The sequence below is a fragment of the Aethalodelphis obliquidens genome, unplaced genomic scaffold (genome assembly GCF_003676395.1).
Source record: "Aethalodelphis obliquidens isolate GAN/ISIS:26980383/991018 unplaced genomic scaffold, ASM367639v1 scaffold21, whole genome shotgun sequence".
Taxonomy (NCBI): domain Eukaryota; kingdom Metazoa; phylum Chordata; class Mammalia; order Artiodactyla; family Delphinidae; genus Aethalodelphis; species Aethalodelphis obliquidens.
The window spans coordinates 16,869,256-16,893,383 of record NW_020837965.1 but is presented as its reverse complement, the minus strand read 5'-3'; the positions used below and the strand labels follow the sequence as shown (position 1 = coordinate 16,893,383).

Genomic DNA, 24,128 nt, shown 5'->3' with positions numbered 1-24,128 from the left:
TCGGGATGGTGTCCCTAGCTCAAGGGGCATAGGGCGGAAGGGTGGTTCCCCACATGATGGTTGTGTGACTTGGGAAGTCCCACAGCCTCTCCGAGCCTCAGTTTTCCTCTCTGTAAAATAGGGATAACGATAATGCCTCCCTCACAAGGCAGCTGCGAGGACTGAATGTAAGTGCACAGTACAAAGAGGCAGTAGTTAGTCAGGGCTGCCCAGTTCGGAAACCTGCTCTCCACTTAGTAGCTGGGTGACTGTGGGAAAGTCACTTAACCTCTCTGTGCTTCCCTTTCCTTCTCCATAAGATGGAGATGACCATCGTCCCCACCTCACGTGTTGTCGTGAGGATTAAATGAGGGAATACATGTAAAGCTCTTAGAGCAGGGCATGGCACACAGAAGCCCCATAAGAGCCCTGTAAGAATTCCCTATTTTTCACTCAACGCCGGACATACAGCAAGTCCCCAATTAGATGTGGTCACTATAATAATGGTGGACGCAAGCACCAGCATCCCAGAACACAAGATGTGATTTCTTTACCCTTATGGGGGCAGGAGGAGTCCAGCTGGAGGGCAAGGGTGTGGCCCACAGGGCAGGAGGACGTCTCAGACTGTACGTCAGCCACAAACAGCCTGTACCAAGGGCTTTCCCCAGCCGGGCTGGGGCTCAGGGTCACCGGCCGGCCACTGCAGGGTAGTGCCTGGGCCGCAGCCCACAGTTTCCATGGGAGGAAGAGCTCCTTCTCCTTTTCCTCTCCCACAGCAAACAGCTGGCCCAGGAGGCCCGATTACCAGCCTCTGTGGCTCAGAGTGGGAACAGCATGGCTGCGCCCGGTGTCGATATAAATCCAGCATCAGACCTGGTGGGCACCAGATGCAGGCTGGGGCTGGGTGCCCCTGGCTCTGGTTCACAAGCCCAGTGACGCCTCATGTGGGTGGGCAGAGCCCGGGGGGCCGCGGCTGGCGTTTCCACCTCATCTACCCTTCAGCTGTGTGGTAAGGGCAGGAGATGCTACATAAAGTGGACCATGAAATTATCTGCTCAGATTTACCCAGCAAGGTCCCAGAGGGCAGGCTCCATGGCTCTCCTGTTCCCACCTGGATCCCCAAGGCCCACAACAGTCCGGTACCCAAATATTTACTGACTAAAACAATCCCCTTGGGGCTTCCCTGGTGGCACAGTGGTTAAGAATCCGCCTGCCAGTACAGGAGACACGGGTTTGAGCCCTGGTCCGGGAAGATCCCACGTGACGTGGAGCAACTAAGTCTGTGCGCCATAACTACTGAGCCTGCGCTCTAGAGCCTGCGAGCCACAACTACTGAGCCCACGTGCCACAATTACCGGAGTCCACGCGCCTAGAGCCCGTGCTCCGCAACAAGAGAAGCCACTGCAATGAGAAGCCTGTGCACCGCAATGAAGAGTAGCTCCTGCTCTCAGCAACTAGAGAAAACCCGCGTGCAGCAGCTAAGACCTAATGCAGCCAAAAATTAAATAAATGAATAAATAAATTATTTTTAAAAAATCCTCTTGTCTGCAAAGTGCCTGAAACCCAGGGCCCAGCACATAGGAGGCACCTAGCAGAGACTAATTCCCTCTCCCTGACCCTGGGGATGAGCACAGCACCAGACCTCCAGGGATTCTGGCACCCGTGACCTTTCTAGAACATCGCTTATGGTCCAAGCAGGGGAGGGCATGCGAAGCTGGGTATAGCAGAAACCACGAGACTAAAGCACACTGTGACCCAGATGAACATTTACTGAGCACCCATGTGTCACACAGTGCACAGAAGCAGTGTCTAACGCTCTATCTTACTTACTTATTTACAGAGACCCGAATGCCATCGGCCCATTTTGTGGATGAGGAACTGAGGTTTAGGAGATGAAGCAGCTTGCCCGGGGCCAGGGCGCTGGTGAGTGGTAGAACCGAGATTCGAACCCGGGACTTCTGGACTCCAGAGCCTGCCTCCCAGCCTGTCCCCGACCATGCAGAAGAGCTGCACACCAGACGGCCTGGCGTCACTCCTTGACACCTGCAGCCACGCTGGTTCCAAGCTGACCAGAGGGACGGATTCTGCCCTCTTCCCAGTGCCCCGCCCCCTTACCCCTTCCCTGGCCCATGCTTCCTTCCTGGGGTCCAGTTTAGGAGAACGTGAGCGCCATCCACCCCGAAAGCCCCTCAGGGCCTCCCTACAGCCGCAGATGATTGTGATGCCACAACCGCAGATGAGCTGAGAAGACGAGGAGGGCGAGCGGGTGGACGGAGGGCTGGATACTCGGAATTTCCCACAGGGCTGTGTCCCATCCACTGGCTCTAAGTTCCTGTAAGCCTCTGTCCACGCCAGCCTCGATTTCCCTCGGCTGCCGTACACACCTAAACGGGTGGCAGCTGCACGACTCTGTTCCCACCCCTGCTCCTCACGCTGAGGGGGGAGGAGGAGGTGGAGAGGAAGTCACTTGTGGTTTCCCAGGGCAACACCTGGAAACACGCTTTCCGCAGGGACACAGGAAGCCCCCGCCCGTTCCTGAGGGCGAGGAGAGGCAAGCGCTGGGCGGAAGCTCACAGCACCACAGCACGTGGCTCTGCTGCGGGCCGGCCCAGGGGAACGTCCTGGAGCCCTTGGCTTGAAGAGGAATGTGGAACCAACTTCAACAGGAAGCCCCTGCCCACCAGGAAGGGCAGAGCTCCCTGGGGAAGGGCTCATGGGGGCAGGGACCTGGTCCTGGCCTTTGCAAGAGAGCAGCACTATAAGCACCGCCGCCCGCCCCGGGAGGTGACCTGCCCAGAGTCCCTGCAGGGAGCTAGACCCGAGTTCCCATAAGCCACTTCTCTAAGGAGCATCAGATCCTGGCAGCAGGACAAGGGGAGGAGGTAGTTGGCTCTGGGGCCACCCACAAAGTCCTGCCAAACTCAACGTTTCAAGGAAATGGAAAGATGAGTTGCCCTGACATGGGGCTGCCTCACTTTATAGAATAGCAGCCACCAAAAAGGGCGCGTCCCTTCCCTGCTTTCCTGCAGAGCCTCGGTCTATGAGCAGCATCAGGACCAGGATCCAGACGAACTGGCAGTACAGGGTGGTGGGGACGGTGACCCCGTCGGGCCACAGGTCTGTAAAATGCAGATTGCATCCGCCTCCTGGGGCTGGAGAACAGAACACCCCGAAGAGTAGCCCCTTCTCAGTCCGACTCCCCAGCAAGGTAGGCTGTTTCCTGGACAACGGATGCATGTCCCTCTCTGTGGCCATACTCCAGGCCTCCCTGGCATCTGGCGTCCAGGTCCTGAGGAACTGAAACCCCACTGGTGATTACAGCCCCTGTTCTCAGCCCCACGTGGACTTGGCTGGTGATGTGACGGCTTGAGGCTACGTGCAGTACCCAGGGGACTGTGTCCGGACCTCTCAGGACCACAGAAGTAAGAAACGCTAGGTGGGGCAGGCCCGTCCTGGTCCATCAGCCCTGGAGCAGGCTCTCCTCTGGGTGGACACGCCTCCCTCCCAGGATTCCGCCCCACAGAAAGCTTCTTTTTCCTGCATATCTAAACGGATGATCTGATACAGGTTTCCAGGATCTGCAGAAGACCACCCCTCCCTCCCTCAGTGTCCCAGCCCCAGTCCCAGGGGCCAAGCTCCCACCCAAAGACAGTTCGACCTTTAGCCCACCAGACTAGCTGGCTGAGCATGACCTTTGCTCCCACAGAGTGTTCCGGAAGGTGGGCCAACGTGGGCCGACGTGCCAGGGATGTCTTAGAGGCAGGCCGAGATACAGATCCCTCAGCCCTCTGGCCAGCAGAGGGAGCCCTGGGGAGGACCCAACCCCTGGGCTGGGCCCCTCTGTGACCTCAGTGGGGGAAATACATTCCACTTTCTGGGTCTTCCCTTAATGTGAAAGAAGGCTGGGAGGTGCTGACCAGGAGCAGCAATTCCTAACCTGGCTTAGGCCCCTAGGTTTGAAAATGCAGATTCCCAGGCCACGTTCCAGTCCTTGGACTATCTGGGTTTGGGAACCAGGCCCTGAATTTGGAGAAGAGCCCCCGGGGAGCTGTGCCCAGCACGCTCTGGAGACTCTAATCCAGAAACTCCGAGGAAGCCCTGTGACTGCAAATAGAACCTACATTTTCCAGATGAAGCACGGTGGCAGAGTAGCCCAGTCCAGGAGGGCCCACACCATCTATTTGGGAAGCAGGAGTGTCCCCACAAAGATGGGGACGAGGGGCTGGGGCAGCCTCTCCCCTCTACCCCCCCAAGCCATGTCCCAAATCAGGTGCGGTCTGTAAGCCTGATGTTAAAAACATAGAATTCTTTTCAGAAAAACATCAAGTTCTGGACTTGAAAATTTGGAATTCTGCTGCCTCTCAGGATGGCAGGACACCAAGAAAAAACCTCTGAGATGAGGCCAAAGAGTTCAGGCCTTCATTTCCCATCGTGGACTGCAGAGGAGTTTGGTTAAAGATGAAGACAGACTGGGTGTGTCTGGGGATTCTCTCGCACACGAACTCCTGAATTCATTCATTTGATGGATATCTACTAAGCACCTACTACGTGTCGGGCTTGGGCACTGGGGATACAGTGAATGAAACAAAGATCTCGGCCAGCACGGAGCTGATATTTTAGCCGGGGAGACACAAGATAACCAAATAGATAAAATACTTAAATTAGGGTGGTCAGGGAGGGCCACACCGAGAAGGTGACATTTCTGCAAAGACCCGAAGAAGGCCACACCGAGAAGGTGACGTTTCTGCAGAGACCCGAAAAAGGTGAGGAAAGGAGCCATATAGATAACTGCGGAAAGCGCATTCCAGCAAAGGCAAGTGCAAAGGTCCTGGGGCAGGAGCACACCTGCTACTGTTCTGGGAAGGACAGTGAGGAGGCCAGTGTGGATGCAGCAGAGGTGAGGTCAGCACGGAGCTGGCAGTCAGATGACACTGGGCCCGTCCAATGAGATGGGAGGACGCTCAGGGCTGGGGGCAGAGTCACGCCTGTTCTGACTTACTTATAGGTAGGAGATGTCATCAAATAGATAAGGTATAACTGTCTAAAGGTCACTTATGGCCTCAGAATATCCTGTCCCAGCAAATATACAACACATGGGCAAAACAGCCTGCCCGTGCTGGAAGGGCTGGAGAGTCTGAGCATGCCCATAAACGTAACACACATGGCTGTTTCTCTTACTGCATGGGAAAGCCTCGATGCCCTGGGCATTTGAGTGCCGTCACTAGGGGTTACTGGCACTTCCCAAGTCTCCATCTGGCTGGCCGTCTGGCACACAGGCTCCCCAGCCCTGGGCTGTGCCTGCATCCCAGTGCAGCTCTAACCCACAGTTCAACACTTAGGAGGTGTTCGCTGAGTGACTTAATGCCCACCCTTCCCACCAGCCTCCCCCGCCCTCATGGGTCCAACTCTCCATCCTGAAGACCCGGGGTTGGACCCTCGGAGCCCCCAGCAGTGTAGCCCGGGAGCCCCTCCCCCCCGAACTCACCGGGCATGGAGAAGGGGGACAGGAAAGCGGCCTCGACCAGCTCTGGCTCTGGGGGTGGCGGCGGCTGTTCCCGCTCCTGTTGCAGCTCTGCAGGGTTTTCCACAGGAACGTTCCCGTTCTCGATGCTCTCGTGCCTCCCGTTCTGAAGTGGTTTGCTGCTCACACCGTTTGCCGAGTTGATCAACCTCTGCCTCTGTGCGGACAGGAGGCAAGACAGACACCCAGGCGTGTGACAAAGTGTCGCCCACGTGGCGGCCCTTAAGGGTTTCGAGAACGACACCCTGGAGATGGGTTTGCCTGAAAAATGGCCCAGGGACTTTGGAATCCAGCTAAGTTTGCTCAGTCAGAGCCCTGGGCCTCCTCTTCTTAGCGCCAACCTGACAACCCATCCCATGTCACTGGATGACAGCGATCATTCTGCATCCGCCCAGTAGATGGTCATAAACCACCTGAAGACAGTCACACAGGAGAGACTTTGCATCGTTTAAAAAAATTTTTTTCCACACAAAAAGTGCATTTATATTATGTGTCCAACAGCCCAATGATGGTTCACATCAAGATATAGAACATTTCCAGCCCCTCCAAAGACTCCTTTAGGGTCCCCTCTCTCCAGGGGTAACCAAGGTAACGCCATTCTGACTTTTATAAACATCAATTAGTTCTTCCTGAACTTGAGCTTCCTACAAATGGATTCAAAGAGTACATATTATTTTACATCTGGCTTCTCTCACTCAACTGAATATCTGTGAGGTTCATCCATGTTGCTGCACACAGCAGTCACTTGATATTTTTCAGGGCTGTATAGTAGTCCATCCTGTGAATAACACACAACATATCCTTTGCTCGTTGATGGGCATTTAGGTTATTTCCCCTTTTTGGTTATCATGAAGAATGCCATGAACATTTGTGTACACATCTTTTTGTGGACATATGCGCTCATTTCTCCTGGGTATTTATCTAGGAGTGGGGTTGCTAGGTCATAAGGTAGGTGCAAGTTGAACCATTTTACACTCACACCAGCAACGGATTACAATTTCAGTTGCTTCCCATCCTGATCAACGTTTGATACCGTCAATCCTTTTCATTTTAGCCATTCTGGTGGATGGGCGGTGGTATCTAATGGTGGTTTTAATCTGCACTTCCCTAACAACGAATGATGTTGAGCATCCTGATTGGGTTAGCGGCCATTCGGAAGGCCTCTGCTGTCTAAGTCTTTTGCCACGTGAAATGGGTGTGCTCTGAACCGAACCGTCCCCTTCCCTCCCCCATCTCCTTGTAGTAGCTACTGACCAAGTCTGCCTCCTTTCTACCCAAGCAGAAGCTGACTTTGCTCGCCAAGTCTGTGGGTTTCTACAAAACCAGGGAAACGTAGAGGCCACATTTCAAGAAATCAACAGGTTTTCATGCTCCCAAGAATCTGTTTGCCTTTGCACAGCTCATCTTTGTCTGGCTCCCATTAAAAATATTTATGGGGCTTCCCTGGTGGCGCAGTGGTTGAGAGTCCGCCTGCCGATGCAGGGGACACGGGTTCATGCCCCGGTCCGGGAAGACCCCACATGCCGCGGAGCGGCTGCGCCCGTGAGCCATGGCCACTGAGCCTGCGCGTCCGGAGCCTGTGCTCCGCAACGGGAGAGGCCACAACAGTGAGAGGCCTGCGTACCACAAAAAAAAAAAAAAAAAAAGAGGCATAGGTTACAACACGAAGGAGGTGACGGATCCACATGCTGAGAGAGACAAACCAGAAGGTTTCTATAAGTTTCTCAGTTTCCTTCTAGAGTTGCTCTACTCATAGAGAACAGGTGTGTATTCATTCTTTTTTTGCCCTGAATAACAGTTAAAATAAACAATCCATACTTCAGACTAGCCTTTCTCCAATTAGTTTTACTCTAGTACTTGACAAAATACTTAGCAGAACATGGAAGGCATGGTATTTGATTGCTACCTGCCTTAAAATCCTTCCCGATAAGACCATTTGCTGCCTGCGCGTGAGGTTTGGGCTTCCTTCCTTCAACAGATGCGGTGATAAATGCCAGCCTGGCAGAGGACACCCCAGGCCCAACACCAGAAAGTGTGCTGACAAGCCAGGGCCTCCTCATACTGCCAGAACCCATCCGAGGCCACTCGCTCTCACGGTCTCATGGTCCTTGAAGCAAACTCACCTCGTTAATTATGATCCTGCTGGCCATGCGCAGACGAGTCCTGGGCCCAAACTTATTGGTGATCATTACGCGTAAGCCTGCTTCTGGGAAGGTGAACTTGGGAGGGCTGGAGCTCATGACCTCATCCACCATCACCACCGGGTTTTTGCTGTACTGCGGCTCCTCCTTCACTATATTGAGCACAAAGCCATGATTAGCGCTGAGATCCCCCGGGGCCAAACCCAAGGGCTGGGGCGACTGACTTCCCCTCTCGGTGCAGACTTCTCGGGCTGTGGTCTCGGCAGCTGGTAGCCGCCTGGAAGCCTAGCTGCAGCTCATCCCCTAAGTCAAGTGGGCCACTGGGTCTGAACCGCCTGCAAGCACTGGACAGAGCCCCAAAGTCCCCCTGTTACAGGACCACTCCCCCATCTCCACCGCCAGCCCCTCCGCCAATCGATGCCCTTCTCTTCTGGGGCCCAGTCTTGGCGAATTGCAAGGGTCTTTCAGTTCCTCATCTAAGCCTCACAGGGCAGCCCGCCTACAAAGTGGACAGGATTCCTGCCACCTCTCACCCCTGACTCTGAGAGGATCTTTCTTTCCTGCTGTTTACAGAGGCTCAGACAAAACTTTACAAATTGACAAGGGCCCCCTGGGATGGAAAACGCTGGGAGGCACCAGACAGCACCGGCCCTAAACTTCCCATGAGGCCACCTGCTCTGTCTTAGAGGAACCATCTCCACCTGGCACAGAAGGATGCTTCCAAATTTGTTCTCCACGAGGTAGGCAGTGAGGTCAAAGATCTTGCCCTGGGCGAGGCAACTGAGACCCAGGAGAAGCCTGCTTGCGGAGGGTGCACGGAGAGCTGCTGGCCGAGCCCAGTGTCTCCAGTAAAACCAGCACCCTCCAGCAGGGAGGCCACTTTCTCTGACCCTTTGCTGCCACTCATGAGGCTGAAGAACAAATCTCCCCAGTGCCCAGAGCTGCCCTGCCACCTTCCCAAACATGCTCCAAGCTCGAGTCCTGGGGGGTCTGACATTTAATTCCAGAGGCCCAGAGGGTCCAGAAACAGAAGCACTCCGGAACACAGCACACAGAAGCAGGGGGCTTTCCCCTCCAAGGGGCTATCAAGGCGGATATGCCCATCCCTCTCCACTGGTCACCGGCTCCCGGTGAGTGTCCTTCCTGGATAACAGGGTAACCAGGAGTAGTCGAGAGCAAACCTAAGCAGGAGTTAATGGCACAAACACGAACAAATGCACACCAGCCACACACACCCTCACCAAAGAGGCAGCAAGGCTCAGCAGACAGGAGGCGTGTGGTTAGAACCAAAGCCAGGAGGACCATGCATTTTTTTCGGAGACAGACACTAACCTCCAACAAGGCGTGCGCTGGACTCACGGATTTTGTTTTGTAAATGCATGTGTTATGGCTTGGATGAAAGCAGATTACTTACAATTTAGAAGAGGAGAAGAGTTAAGGAGACAAAGGCCAACAGAGATTGCCAGAGGTGATTAGCGTGCGGTGGACACCGGGGAGTCTGGGACAGCATTCTCGATAGTGGCCCAGATGCCAGGGGGTTGGTTATGTGAAGGAGGGTGTTAGTAGAGGGGCTTCGATGCTCGGGGCCTCTGGCCTTCTGGATGGCCCCCTCTCCTGGCTCGGTCCCACTCTGAGGATCGGGGAGCCCCCATGCCCGCTGCCCCGCCCTGCTTCAGGAAAGCTGGACTCCTTCCCTCCTCTGCAGCCTGCACCTCAGAGGGAGGGGGGAACCAGCAGAACAGCCGCAGGCTCCGTGGGTAGAACCAGCCCTACCGTGGGCACCACCTGGGGGAACAGACGAGCTCAGGAGGAGGGAAGAGCCATGATACCTGACTCCTCAGGCACCTCGTCCTGGCACCGCCCACCAAGTGGCAGCACAGGGTGATATGTCCAAGCCAAGGGCGCCGGCCCAGCAGGGAACCCAACCAGCTACAGCATGTTTCTCCGGCAGTTCAGCCTAAGGCCAGGTATCCTTCCCTCTCTCCCTGCTCCAAGCCAAAGTTGTGTCTAGGGCCAGGGCAGCTTGGAAAGGACCCAGAGTGAGCCCAGCCAGTGATCAAGATGGCCTTGGTTGTCAGGCCGTGTTCAAGGCCACCTGACAGCCAACAAGGAGAGGCCAGACCCCCAGCCGTGACAGGACACGAAGGCGTGCCTTCCCGCCTTTGCGCTCGTCACCTTTTCTTGGTGTACCGTGTTCTGCTTTCTTGAGCTGAACTGAAGTGTGATGTAAAAAACGTGTAAAACTTGTAGGGAGAAAAAACCCCAAACAACTGTACGCAGAACAAAGTTGGAGGATGCTATTCCCCTCGAGAGAAAACTGGCTCCAGCTGACTTGGTGAGCTGAACTGTAGGACCTTTAAGAACATTTAAGTACATAAAGGTATTTAACAGAAGTGGGGGTAAAAAGGCAGTGTGTCCTCTCCTGTCAAGAGGTTGCGTTAAAAATGTTTGATTTTACATATATGGGGAAATACCAAAGCTGATACCAGCAAAGCCAGGGGTGTGCGTGTACGTGTTCTCCTGAAATAATTTAGTAGCCAGCAACCTTTGACAACCCTGGATGGGGTAGTTTACACGACCTGCCTGAAGGCTGAGGACCAGGGGAGAGAAGCTCCGAGTTGGAAAGATTCTGTGGCAGCACCGTGAGAAAAGGCAAAGTCCCGAAGCCCCGGTCTCCTCAGGCCCCTCCCCATCCCCTGGGATGGTACAGGCGCTCCTTCTTCCTGCCCCTGTCAGTCTGTCTGCTTCTAGGGGACAGCGCCCTGCACACGGCCCTCTGGGAGGGAAGGGGCATCCACCAACTGGGGCTGTATCTCTGGGTTTCCCACCTCTCCAGTTCCAGGCCTGCATCCCCCAACCCCCCAAATCTTTTCCTCCTTGGCCTTTATCTAAGCGCATTCACCCTGATAAGAGCTGGAGGGAGACCTATCTTCGCACCTTTCCCTGTGCCTCGGGGCAATCCTGTGGCTAATCTTCCAATTTTTTAGAAACTGCCCTGGGCTTCGAAATTTGGGGAAAAGCAATAAACTTGTGGGAAATCCTACTGTCGTGGGTACAAAAGTGAGGGAGACAGGCCACCAGGGAGTGCCTGGAAAGGCCCTGCACGGGCTGTGGCCTTGGGGCAGCTGGGATCAACGTGGAAGAGGAAGTGGCTCACGTCCCTGCCCCGTGGCACTGGGGACGGGCCTCTTCCGTCAGCCACAGGGGTGGCAGGTAGCTCCCGGGGCTGGCACCTGAGGGTGCGGCTATCTCCCACTGGCCTGAACGGCTCCGCACGTGGAATCTCTCTTCTTGCCACGGAGGTCCAGAGGACCCCAGGAGCACTGATCTCCCTGGACGAGGGCGGCCAGGAGCAGCCTCTGTCTTAGGAAACTGTGGGTGGGGATGCGCCGCGGTGTCCGTGGAGCTAAAATCCAGACCAGCAGCCATGCTGTTCCCTCCCCTTCTGAGACCGGGGCAGCCTGCTCTGCTCAAGAAACAGGACACACGGCACAGCCCCGCCCTCTGCAGGCCTCCTTCCTCACCCCGCCCGCCCGCGGGTACGCCTGGCAGCCAGGCTGTAGCCTTGGCCGCACTCACACCCTCTCCCCACCAGCCTCCCTCCTTCCACGTGGAGAAATCCACCCCTCACTCAGCACCCACGACAGGTGCCTTCCTACTGGGGGTTACCTGGGACGGGACAGGGCATGCTTGCCCAGAGCGCACATGGGGGGAGCTCCTACCCTGACCCACCCCAGGGTGGAGGCTGGGGAGAGGGCCTCGGAATATAGATTTCGGCCTCCGCGTGTCCCAGACACTGGCAAACAGTCCACTCTGAGACATCAGTGACACCACAAAGGAATTAAAGTTACCTGAAAGAGGGGGTGACTTGCCCAAGGCCATGAGGAACAAAGGAGAAATACTCCTCGGGTAGCTGGTCCAAGGGGCTCTCTCCTGGTTAAAGGAGCCTCTAGCAACACTGTGGGTGGAACTCAACAATGTCAGCTTAAGCTGTTTTTTTCCAGATCTTAACTCCAAGCATCTATTCAGGCCTTAACACAGGTCTTGGATGAGAAAGAGTGTGAACTCTCTCGCCTTCCTGGCAGCTGTCCCCACAGATGGAGTCACCTGGTAACTGGCTGGATTAAGAGTTGAGGACAAGGTTTCCAAGGCAGGAGCTGGTCGGGCCCAGACATTTGGGGAACCTGACAGACACGGGCTGGCTCCGGAGGCCCAGAACCCCCGGACAAGGGGCCAAAGAGAAGCGGAGGAGACCAGAACACAGTCCCCAGGGGAAAGGGCTCCCACCAGGGCTCTCGGGGGTGGGTCTGGAAGTCCTCGAAGCTCCGCGGCACCCTTCCCAGCCTTGCTGTTCATCTCGGCAAGGAGCCAGTGGTCTCTCTAGAACAGAGCTCTCCAGAACTGGGCCTGGCATTTGAGAAACCACAGGGAGACGGAGCCTGCTCTGCCTTCCCAAGTCCTCAGCTTCCTGTCACTGGCCTTTGACATGGGTCAGAGATGTAATTCACTGCATTTCAGGAAAGCCAAGCAGGGCTTGAGGCTGCCTCGGGAGGCTTGGGGCGATCCCTAAGGACGTGACGGCGGACCCTCGATTCATCCTTCTCCCAGCTAAGTAAACGCCCACCTGAGCCACACCTCCTAAATGACGCACCCTCCTCATTCAGGGTCCCGTGGCCAAGGGGGAGAGTGACCATTCAGAGGGAGTGTGTGTGTGCACGGAAGAGAAGGGAGAGTACTTTCAACGACATGGCTTGCCCGCTCCTGTCTGCTCAGCCTTACCTGGCCCCAGCAATGGCATAGAAGGGTCATCAGAGCTACTACCACAGTAATCATTACCATCCTCCAGCTCACTGCTGACCGTGTTGCCATTTGCAATGGTCTTTTGTTTGACTGTGAAAAAGGCCTGCATCTTCACATTGTACCTGCAAGGCAGTTAAGGCGGGAGGTCAGAGCTGCGGGATAGACGGGGCAGGGCCCTCCCCCACCTCCTTCCCCTGTGCACCTGCAGTGAGCATGGCCCTGGGGGAGCCGGTGGGGGGCTGAGGCTTCTCAACCCAGCTGACAGAGGCTCCTGACCACAACCTTGGGATGATGTGCGCTCGCAGGGGGCCTGCTCCTCCCGAGTGGGCCTCCTGGGGCCATAGGAGACCTTCAGCCCGAGAAAATGACTGACGCCTACTTCTGCGCGCTATAAACCTGTCCTGACAAAAGAAGTTCAGCCCAGCCTCGGAACAGGCTCGAAGCAGGTGTTCCCAGGGCTGGCCTTGCTCCCGTGCGCTGCCTGGGGGCCTTTCCCTGTACCATCCCAGCCAGCACAGCTGCCCACACCGAGAACAGACTCCATCCCAGACCCCAGGCTGGTGGCCCCACTGCAAGGCACTCAGAGAGGAGATGGTTTAAGGACCATTCTCTTGCAGTTTGACAGCTTATCACCCATTTTTATAAAACATTATAAACATTTTAGGTCAACGGGGGATTCAGAGCCTCGTAAACCTCAGTGGTGTTTTCCTTTTTAATTACCTGCGGAGGTGTGAGGAGAAACTGACAAACTTGAATGTGGCTTAGCTCGTGGGTTGCCTTTTTTTTTCTTTTAATTGTAGAAAAATACATACCACATAAAATTTGCCATTTTAACTATTTTCCATTTTTAAGTGCACAATTCAGCGGTAGTAATTACATCCGTAAGGTTGTGCGACCATCACCACTATCTAGTTCCCGAATTTTTAGTGTCCCGAACAGAACTCTGTTCCCATTCACCACGAGTCACTAATTACTCCCTCGCCCAAGCACCTGGTAATCAAGCTCTAATTTGCTGCCTGCCTCTAGGAATCTGCGTCTCCTCAGTACCTCACGTAAGTGGAACCGCACAGTATCTGTCCTTTTGTGACTGGATCCCTTTCACTCAGTATCATGTTCTCAAGGTTCATCCACATTTGTGGCATGAGTCAGAATTTCCTTCCCTTTTTATGGCTGAATGTTAATTCATCATGGGTAGCTTTGAGATGATTCTGACCTGGGCAGCTTCTGGAGGGCCTCAGGGTACACAAGCCTGGCGCCAAGGTCTGCATCTTTACAACTACAAGCGGTGCCCAGTGCAGTTGCGCAAGGTGGCAGCCCCGAGAGGTGGCATTTTATGAAGTCTGACAAAATGGAGGTGCCCGGCTCTTTCAAAAGAGTGGCATTAAATTATCAGGCGATTTATAGAGTCAGCACAAACGAGCGGTCACCCTGCGGCACGGGCCGGGGGTGTGGACCGGGCTGGGAGAGAGGTCCCCTCTTGCTATTTGTTTTGGGAGGGGCCTCAACCTCCCCCCGACCAGCCAGCCACCTACCGCGGCCCAAGTGCGACAGCACCCTAACACAGAGGCTGACTATCTCTCTCCCACGCTGCCCCAGCAGGGTGTCCCCCAGAGAACTGGGGTGGCCAGAAGTGACGGCAAGGGCTGAAGGAGGTTTTCTTCCTGCTCGGACAAAAGGCTACAGCAGGATGTGAGACCAGGGGTGAGACAGCCCAGAAGAGGAGGAAGGGCACTTACTTCATGATCAGAATGTAAAACACGTACAAGACGATGAGCACCAGGCCTTCCCACCTCAAAGACAGAAAGGAGACTGGTTAGAGCCGGGAGGCCCGCGGCGCTGAAGGCTGGGAGTGACCGGCGCGGCGGGCGGAGCAGGGGGCATGGTCCTCTCACCATCCTTGACCCGGCGCCCGGCCCAGGACCCAGGCATGCGGGCGAGCCACCCAGCCCCCAGCCGTCCTGCAGTCTGAAGCTCGCTTGGTAACGAGAAGGCTGAGGGTGGGGCCTTCTCAACTACAGGGGGTCTCATCTACACGGCTCAGGAGGAGCTCCCCCAGCTACCCAGAAAAAGGAGGGCCCAAGGCCACCTCATCCCAGACTCAGGGAGGGGAGGAGCCTGGAGTCATGATGTTAAGAGCCCCTATGGTCACCCGAGATTCTGGCCAGCGACAGGAGAAGCTGTGGGTGCAGGTGGGAAGGGACCCTAAGAACTGCCTGAAGAGATGGGCCAGTCACAGGAGCCTCCTGGGCCAAATACGGGGGCTGGGCTGGGTGGGGGTCTTTCTGGGGTGCACTCTTATCGCCGTCCTGCAGAACCAGCGTTCAACCCCACACATGGTGGGGATTTTTGTAGCTCAGAACACAAGCCTCTGAGGAGTCACACAGCTTAATTTGTTGGGTCATCTGACAAGTGTGTCCTGAAGACCTACTATGTGCCTGACATGAGCTACAGTCATCTTGGGGAGCTCTTCCTCTGCTAGCCCACAGCCCAGCAGAGCCACAAAGGAGTCTGTAGATGACCCGACCACTCCCTCAAAACTCCGTCTGCAGATGAGGAAAAGGAGACCCAGAAAGGGAGAGACTTCTTGGCTCACACGGTGGGTTAGGACCCAGAACCAGGATGCTCTGGGCCCATAGCACGCAGCCGCTCGCATCAGTTCTCCTGAATCTATGCCCAACAAATAACCATATACAGGATGCAGACCTGAATCATGGTCAATGAACAGAACCGTTTTTATGGCTTATGGATGTAAGATACATTCATGCCCTATAATTAGAGTGGCAACATCAACCTCTTTAGAAGTTTGTGCTTTATGCATCTTGATTAAAAAATCACTTCCTACCTCCATATCATAAAGATGAGTCCCTATATTCTACCCTAAATTGTTTTAATTTTGCTTTTCACAGCGAGATCTTTAATCCATCTGGGATTTATTCTTGTATAAGGTGTGAGGGAACGAGCTGATGTTATTTTATTCTATATGAATTCCTCATTTTTGTAGTATGAGGACCACTCCCGCCTCTCCCAACTCACTACCTTGTCATGATTCCTGTCGTATCCCCCAGTCCAGAACTGGGCCCATTACTGGGTTCTCAGTTCCATATTGGCCTATGCTTATCCCTGTGCAAAACACCATACTGTTTTCATTATTTTAGCTTTATAATATATCTTGATATCTGGCAGGGTGGGAATACTAAGGGAAACAATTTTTGCCACTTTGAAAGGATAAATAAAGGCATGACTGCTTAGAATGATACCCTTTTTACTTTCACAAGTTCATAAACTTATGTTTGTAAAAATAATTTTAAAAAAGCTTCAATGAACCCGACAAGCAAGGATACTAACAAAAAAGGAACAACGAGAAACAAACTTTAAAAACTTACCACACAATTTCTTCATCATATATGAACTGGAAGGCAAAAGAAACAAAGGGCGGGGCAACAGATTTATTCCAAAAGAAGAACAAACGCAGACCTCTAAGCGCCCAGAGCCAACACATAGGCTAGTTATGTGTTTCACAGAAAGCTGGCTCTTCTCTCCATGTCTGGGTTTCTCAAACATAGAAGGTGACCTTTCCTTAGTGGAAACCTTGGTCAGTAGATGCCGCAGTATGAGGTCTAGGGTGGGTCTCCAGAGAGAACTGGCCTGTGCTACCAACAGTCCAAGTAGCCACTGGGGCCAACCTGGCAGGGGTCTGCCCTCATTAATGGAACAGAGCTGCTGAAATCAAGACTCTTAAAAACTGAAAAGGCATCTCTGTATGTATGTATGTTTGTGTCTATCTGCCTACTTACCTATCTATCTATCTATCATCTACCTACCTACCTACCTACCTATCTATCTATCTATCATCTACCTACCTACCTACCTATCTATCTATCTATCTATCGATCGATCGATCAATCTGTGGTACCTCTGTGTGTGTGGGTGGGGAGGAAGGGGTGTCATTTTTTAAAAAATAAAGAGTAACCCCTTTGGAAACTCTGAGGGCAAAGGACCCATTTGTACCATTTGAAAGGAGGCCAGGGGTGATGGTGGGGATGCCGTGGCTTCCTAAGAGGGCACTGACATTGCCCAACAATTCCACCCAGCATTGCCTACGTGGGACACGGATGAATGATGCTTCCGTGGTCCAGGGGAGGAGTCCTGTGACCGCCCCAGCCAGGCCCAGTGCACACAGGAAGGTGGAGGGGCAGTGCCCACCAATCTGATCTTGGAGACACGGATGCCAGGAGAGACCAGGGGGATGTTGTCTGGACTTGGGCCCATTGTACCCCTCTCCTGGCTGTCAGGGCAGGCAGCACACACAGAATCTGCTTTGGGAAGTCACTTCGGAGAGGGTCCTCCTGGCTGGGCATTGCTGTGAGGCTCCCCAGACTCAAGCCTCTGAGGAAGAGGCGCTCAATAGAGGGGAGCTCAGTGCCACCACCTGGGAAACCTGGGGGACATTTACGGGGATAGTTTCAGCTTTTCTAACCCAATGGAGGGCTACTGGCATTTAGAGGCAGTGAAGGCCCGGGGTACCAGTCAGCCTAGAGCATGTGAAATGGTTCTACCGGAGGAGTTCTTCCGTACTTGGCACACGTCTTAAATGTCCTGCTAGATATTTAGGCAAGTAGAAAAAAAAATGACCTGAGCCTCAACCTTAATTCCATTTTGCAAATCAAAGTATTCTTACATGGTTTTAATAAATACTTAATTTTCTAGTGAGTTAACTGTCATGCAAACGGAGGGATGATTGTACTTGGCTCTGTTTAGGATTTTATCAGGAGTCATTCATAATTTTGGAAAATCACATCATCAAGGTCGGCTCCACTCACAGGGCTGCCAGCCCAGCATACCAGCCTCAGTCTGCACTGGTAGCTGTAGGGCCTGGAGATTTCCCATATGGGGGCAACGGATCACATCATTCAGCATTTAGCACCTTCATGCCCAAACATTTACCCATTGAAAGATGTATTCTTTTATTATGAATTACTTTTATTTGTCCTTTATGGTATAGTTTGGGCATTATATTGATTTTGTAAAATTGTGTATAGGTAAATAGTTTTATCTATAACTTTCATTTTTGGGGGGTGTGGGGGGCAGCCTCTCAGGTGCCCCGATGATCCCACTGCCTGATCTTCATGCTCGCCTGTGTGCGTGGCCTGAACATAGGGATTTGCTCGTAACAGAATATGGCAACAGTGATGGGCTGTCACTTCCGAGATTCGGTTGCAAGCAGACTGTGGCTTTCAGCTTGGTGCCTCCTCGCCCCTGCTGGGAGGGAAACCAGTCCCCATGCCGAGAGCTGCACTGTGGAACAGCTCGAGGCCGGCCTGCAGCCTAGCGAGTGATCCTGAAAGCAGATCGTTGCCCACGGGAGCCTTGACATAACTATACCCTGGCCGACACCCGTAAGCCAGAGGGCTCGGCTAAGCCACTCCCAGATTTGATGCATGGAAAATGGAAGCAAGAAACATTTGCTGTTTTAAACTGCTGAGTGTTAAGGGAAATTTGTTACACAGCAACAGATAACTAATATAAGGGTCATGATTATCAAATCCAGTTGGCTCCAGATGTTCTTAGGTTGAGAACTGTCACTCTAGGGCACGCTCCATACTCTGAAGTCTGGGCATGCCATGTGCATCTGCCCTCTTGAAAATGACCTGCCCTCATGCCCCCACTTTAAAGCTCCTTTTGGATGGAAGCTCTTCCCCTGTGGATGGCAGTAACCTGTGTCATGGGCTGTGTCACTGTCATGTGCCATGATGTACCCGAGCCCTCAGGGATCTCTGTTTCAGTCCCTCTGCCTTTTCTGCCCATATCCTTGCTCCTAGCTGCCAACCCTGACTGCTCCCAGCTGGCCTCTCTTCCCTGCTCCGCGGTAAGGTGGGACACCAGAAACTCTGCTCTTTAGTAAATGGGCTCTAAGTGAGGATCTGAGGGCCTCTGAGGGCATGTGCTTGAGCTTAACTGCATCAACCGTATGATGCCTTCTTAGGTTTTTCAAGGCCTTTGTGCCCTCAAGGTGGTACCTGGATGTGATGGGTAAGCAAAGCATCAGGTATGAGATTTTCGGGACAGGGAGGCACGGTGGAGGGAGACTGGTCCACATGACTGCAATGAGTGGCCAGCACACCCCAGGGTAGGGGCGCCGTGGGTTCTCTGTTTCTAGTGCCAGGGACAGAGGTGGGCAGGGCCCCGGTGCCTTCGCAGGGGCGGGGGAAGGTAACTCACGGCAATGAGCACAACAACAGAGAGGGTGTAGTACACAGAGTCTCGGCACACGGCCCACCACGTCAGACGGATGACCTGCTGAGCAAAGGGACATCAGCTGTTACTGGCTGGGGAGATGGGGTACGGGGGCCAGGGGACACTGCTGGGGGGCTCCCACCACCCCCAGACCCCTGCAGGTGCAGACACATGTCCACGGAGCTCATCTTAACTGTGCCACCAGAACCACATCTTGTCTGGCCGTTCAAGGCCACCCTGTGCTCTTTGTCACATTTGGGGACGGAATGATACCACATCATGTTCCTAAGTGATGGCAAAGCTGCCCCCTGTTCCTCCAAGGTGACCACATGTCATGTTTCCCAGCAGAAGCCATGTGTCGGGGGAGAGGCCAGAGGCACTCACTCTTCCCTCCGATGTTCGAACCTTCCGGGGGTGACCGGCTGCCTACCTCTAACTCCCTTGGCCGGGCGGGGCCTACCCTTGAGCCTGACTCTCTGAGATTGAGTCTAATGTCCCCCTGGGGCTCTGAGGACCAGGAAGATGCGATGGGGTTTCAACAACAAGCCAGCTTCGTGCGTCCTGTGGGGAGGCCGAAGGCGGGCCCCAAATATGTGTGAGGTCTAGCTCAGGGTCAGAGTTACAGGAGACGCCTCTTAAATATTTACTGCTGTTGAATGAACGCTCCCCCCTTGGACCAGCCACGGAGCTGACGCTCTTTCTGCTCTCAGACCCACCGGTGGAAGGAAGGAAGGACAGCCCTGCTACACGTGAGGAAGCAGGCTCGGAGAGGAAACCGTTTCTGACAGCCACAGCACTTACGGGCTCGGCTAGGGCTAGGCCTTGGGTCTCCCCGCGCTGTCCCTATGTCATATCGTACGGAGAGAGAGACCACTGACCTGCCCTGCGGACAGTCCACAAACTCCGATTATACACAGGATGTTGAACACAGCAGAGCCCACGATGGTCCCAACCCCGACATCCCCATGAGTGATGAACACACCTGGAAAGAGAAAGGCACAGACACTCCTCTGCAAAGCCCAGGCCTTCCGCTTCCTTAGACCCGGGCCGGCTCTGTGTCCCCCACCCCATGAACGGAGGGAAGCTGTTCTTATTATCAGAGAGCACCAGCGACGCGGTTGAGGACAGCAAAACCAGAGGTGGAGGTGCCCTCAGGGACCGGCTACTCTAATGCTCCCACTTTCTGAACAGCTTTATTGAGACGTAACTCACATGTCATAAGATTCACCCATTTAAAATGTCAATTCAGTGTTTTCTGGTCCAGCCACAGAATTATACAGTCATCACCACAATCTAATTTTAGAACATTCACTTCACCCCCAAAAGAAACCCCATACCTGTTAGTACCCCACTCCACCTCACACCCCTGGGAACCACTAATTCAGTTTCTATCTCTCTACTTCTCCCATTTTACAGATGAGAAAACTGAGACTCAGAGCTGACAAATGCCCACACTAGTCTGGACACCAAACCTGGGCTCTCTCTGCATCCTGCGTCTTGGGGCGACGGGACTTCTTACCAATTACAGAGGCAAACAGCTCTGGCGTCGAGCTTCCTGCAGCCATGAAGGTGGCTCCAGCCACATCTTCGCTCAGATGGAGTTTCTGAAACAGAAGCGACCGCAGACCCTCAGGGCTGTGAGGTGGGGGCAGTAAACATGCCAACTGGACACTTGGCAGCCAGGGAGAGTGCAGGGGAGCAGCATGGCAGCTGGCGTCGCGGCCTCTCCTCCCTGCACCTCCTCCACACTGCCAGGCACTCAACCCAGAATCGCCTGTCCCCTTCCCCCATCTGTCCATTTCTGTTCGCGCTCTGAGCCCTGAAATAACGTCTCCTTGATGAAGTCTTTCTAAGTGGCTCCCACGAGCCAGCCACTCCCCTGGGACAGAGGAGCTGAAACACGAATCACGCAGTGAGGGTCTGAGGTCCATGCGCTTGCCTCCCCACTGGATGACGAGGACGAGGTTGGCCTTTTCCATCTTTGGATGCCTAGCACAGGGTCTGGTGCTCAGCGGGGAGTCCACCAGTTTAGCGCCCATCTCCTCTGGTGCTCACACAGACTTTGGGTACCAAGCGGACCTCCACACGTCAGGTTGTGGGATGTGGAGGCCTCGGATGCACAGCCTGGCTCCTGCATCCCAGAAGGCCTTCTCAGTGGCAGGCCCGACACCTGGCTGCTCACTGAAACAGACCCTCACATCCTGTCCCCAGGGCTGAGCCAGCACGGGACAGGGCTGGAACCGTCAAGGCCCACTCTGCTTGGTAACGCTGTGCTCTGGCCGCAAAGGCCCGTCCTCTCATCTGCAATGTGGGGCTGGAGGCTTCGGGTGCTCGGGAAAACCACGGAGATTCTGGGCCCACCTGAATGCCAACTCGAAGGTGCCCACCTGTGGTTCTCAGAAGGCCCCTGGGCAGGCTGGCTCAGGGCAGGGTTCGGCCTCCTCCTGCCCTCACCTCCCAAAGCACTCCTGGGCAGCCTGGGCTCTGAAGCCACTGCAGCATCCAATCCCTGGGCCAGCACAACCTCCCCACTGAGCTTGCTACAGAAGGGGTCCTCGCAAGGGCTGGAGCTCTGGGCTTGATGCAAAATGGGGTGGGGGCTCATCGCTGACCCCAGGAAGAAGCCCGGCCACCTCAGCCCTGCCGCAGAGGAGGTGCCGCAGCGTTTCAGCCACTGAAGCACCTGTGATAGCTTTTAGCAGAACCCAAACCATGCTACATCCTGTCCTGCCCCTCCCTGCCTCTGCCTGGGCCTGCTCCCCGCCCCGGTGCTTCTTGGCCTGGTACCGACACGCCACGTGTCAATCACCCCCAGCCCCTCACCCAGGCTTTTGCCAAAGGGTCCTAAGTCCTTCCCACGTACCTCGCAGATCTTCTCTAGAGACGGAACGAAGAAGTCATCGCACACTATGGCCAAGGCGTAGAACATGTACAGAGCCTGCGAAGGAAATGGGGAGACAGAGAGCGTCAGCCAGAACTCCTGCCACTGATGGGCACGGCCAGGCGTCCATCACCCTCCAAACCAGCCTGCTCGGGCAGAGGCCAGGAGACCAGAGGGAGGCACCGAGGAAAATTCCAGCACCACAGAGATGTGATTCCTCAATTCCCTCACTGACAGATGGGGAAACTGAAGCCCAGACAGGAGACATCACTTGCTGAGCAGTGGAGGGGACTAGAACTCATGCCACAGGGTCCTGTGCTTCTTCTTAAAGAAGCAGCTCTCTCTTCAGCACCACGGTAGGCCCTCAAAAGGCAAGATCCTAATCTTAAGCGCCAAGGGGGAAAGCATTTAAAATTGCCATTTTAAGGGTTTAAAATAATCATCATCCTGATTTCCCCTCGTTAGTTTTAGAGAAGGCATCATTTCCTTGTTACTGACTGCCCGCCTCCTGCCAAAACAGACGGCGACGTGAGACCCAGCCTTTTCTCGGACGCTGCTTGATGTCGGTCCAGGTTAAAATCCACAAGCCATTTACACTGGGAGGCTCATGGATCAGAGTCCAAATTCCAGTGCTAATCCTGGGAATTATCTGCCTTGGGATTTTGGATAAGTCACATCTCCAGGTCTCAGTTTCTTCTGTTTGATGACAGAGGAAGAACAGATGGGTAGTTTTTAGACGGTTTTATCTACAGAACTCTTCCCTGACCTGTCCACCCAACACGGCTCTACTGAGCTCATCTTATGTGCCAGGGACTATTCTAGCCATTAGGGATAGGTGGCGAGGATGCCAGGAAAAGCCTCTGCCTCTTTGTGGGGGACGAGCAGATAGGCAAATGAAGTATCTGTAACTGCCAGGAAACAGCAAGTGCAAAGGTCCTGAGGCAGGAGCATGTTTGATGCATTTGAGGAACAGCAAGGTCACTGGTGCAGGTAGAACAGAGTGAGAATAAGGTGGAAAATAAAGCATGTGACGCTGGAGGGAGAGGCAAGGAGCAGGACCTATGGAAAGGAGATGGGATTTGACTCTAGGCTCTGGTGGAAACCATTTCTTCCTCAAAGAAAAAGTGACATGAATGGCCTATTCACAAAAGAGGGAAAGGCTGGGCTGCTTCAGCTAAAACAGCGTGATATTATGACAACTTTACAATTAATTAACTGTGACTGAAGTGGAAGATGTATCAACTGTGACCAGAGCATCTGAGGCAGATGTCTCCTGGAGTAGACATCTACTCTACTGGAGTCCAGGTGTGGCTTTCGCTGAATTTGACACATTATCTTTTGGTGGGGGGGGAAGGAAAAAGGAAACAAATACTGGGGGTGTGGGTAAAGTGGACAGAGAGAGGTGGGAGAGACGCTGCTACAAAGCTTAGGATACCGACTGAATTCACACCCTCGGAAGTTCCCCCCAACAGCATCTCCCAGGCAAAGGGTGTCCCGTGAGGCTGAAGGGCCTCTGGCTCCCCTGACGCCTCAGAAACACTGGAGAGAAAAGGGGCCAAGATGTCACCACTGTTTCCTTCACTTGGGACAGAAGTTCTGAGAAGCTTCTTAGTGCTACAGACAAAAACTGGCTCTAAAGCTCCAGCCTTTTCTTGCTCTAAAGAAGGGCTCAGCAAACTTCCTTAAAGGGTCAGACAGTAAATATTTGAGTCCTCACAGGACACACAGTCTGTCTTGACTCTGGTGCTGTAGAAGAGTAGCCATGGAATGGGTGTGGTTGCATTCCAATAAAACTTTATTTATAAAAACAGGAGGTAGGCTAGATTTGGTTCTTCAGACATACTTGGGTAATGCCTGGACTAAAAGGTTCCTGCCTGGTGGAGCAGTGGTTAAGAATCCACCTGCCAGGGCTTCCCTGGTGGTGCAGTGGTAGAGAGTCCGCCTGCCGATGCAGGGGATACGGGTTCGTGCCCCGGTCCGGGAAGATCCCACATGCTGTGGAGCGGCTGGGCCCGTGAGCCATGGCCTCTGAGCCTGCACGTCCGGAGCCTGTGCTCCGCAACGGGAAAGGCCACAACAGTGAGAGGCCCGTGTACCGCAAAATAAAATAAAATAAAATAAAAAAGAATCCACCTGCCAATTCGGGGGACACGGGTTCAAGCCCTGGTCTGGAAGGATCCCACATGCCGCGGAGCAATGAAGCCTGTGCACCACAACTACTGAGCCTGCGCTCTAGAGCCCATGAGCCACAGCTACTGAGCCCGCATGCCACAACTACTGAAGCCCATGCGCCTAGAGCCCATGCTCCGCGACAAAAGAAGCCACCGCTGGGCTTCCCTGGTGGTGCAGTGGTTGAGAATCCTCCTGCCAATGCAGGGGACATGGGTTCAAGCCCTGGTCCGGAAGGACCCCACATGCCGCGGAGCAACGGAGCCCGTGCGCCACAACTACTGAGCCTGCACTCTAGAGCCCTCGAGCCACAACTACTGAGCCCACGTGCCACAACTACTGAAGCCCACGCACCTAGAGCCTGTGCTCCACAACAAAGAGAAGTCACCACAATGAGAAGCCC

At 54.1% G+C, this 24,128-nt stretch overlaps 1 protein-coding gene across 2 annotated transcripts in view; it reads right to left on the bottom strand.

The window, feature by feature from the left end:
• SLC24A4 (solute carrier family 24 member 4) overlaps window positions 1–24,128 on the bottom strand; it is a 175,004-nt gene that overhangs the window by 33,463 nt on the left and 117,413 nt on the right. The window contains exons 4-12 of one of the 2 annotated variants that reach the window (XM_027120392.1): window positions 21,539–21,613; window positions 20,195–20,279; window positions 19,554–19,657; window positions 18,661–18,738; window positions 15,825–15,850; window positions 14,178–14,231; window positions 12,421–12,563; window positions 7,624–7,793; window positions 5,465–5,657 (exon numbers count right to left, since the gene is read on the bottom strand). In XM_027120392.1, coding sequence (XP_026976193.1) covers window positions 5,465–5,657; window positions 7,624–7,793; window positions 12,421–12,563; window positions 14,178–14,231; window positions 15,825–15,850; window positions 18,661–18,738; window positions 19,554–19,657; window positions 20,195–20,279; window positions 21,539–21,613 — 928 coding nt within the window. The remainder of the gene's footprint in view (window positions 1–5,464; window positions 5,658–7,623; window positions 7,794–12,420; window positions 12,564–14,177; window positions 14,232–15,824; window positions 15,851–18,660; window positions 18,739–19,553; window positions 19,658–20,194; window positions 20,280–21,538; window positions 21,614–24,128) is intronic. The other variant, XM_027120393.1, reaches the window with a different exon arrangement.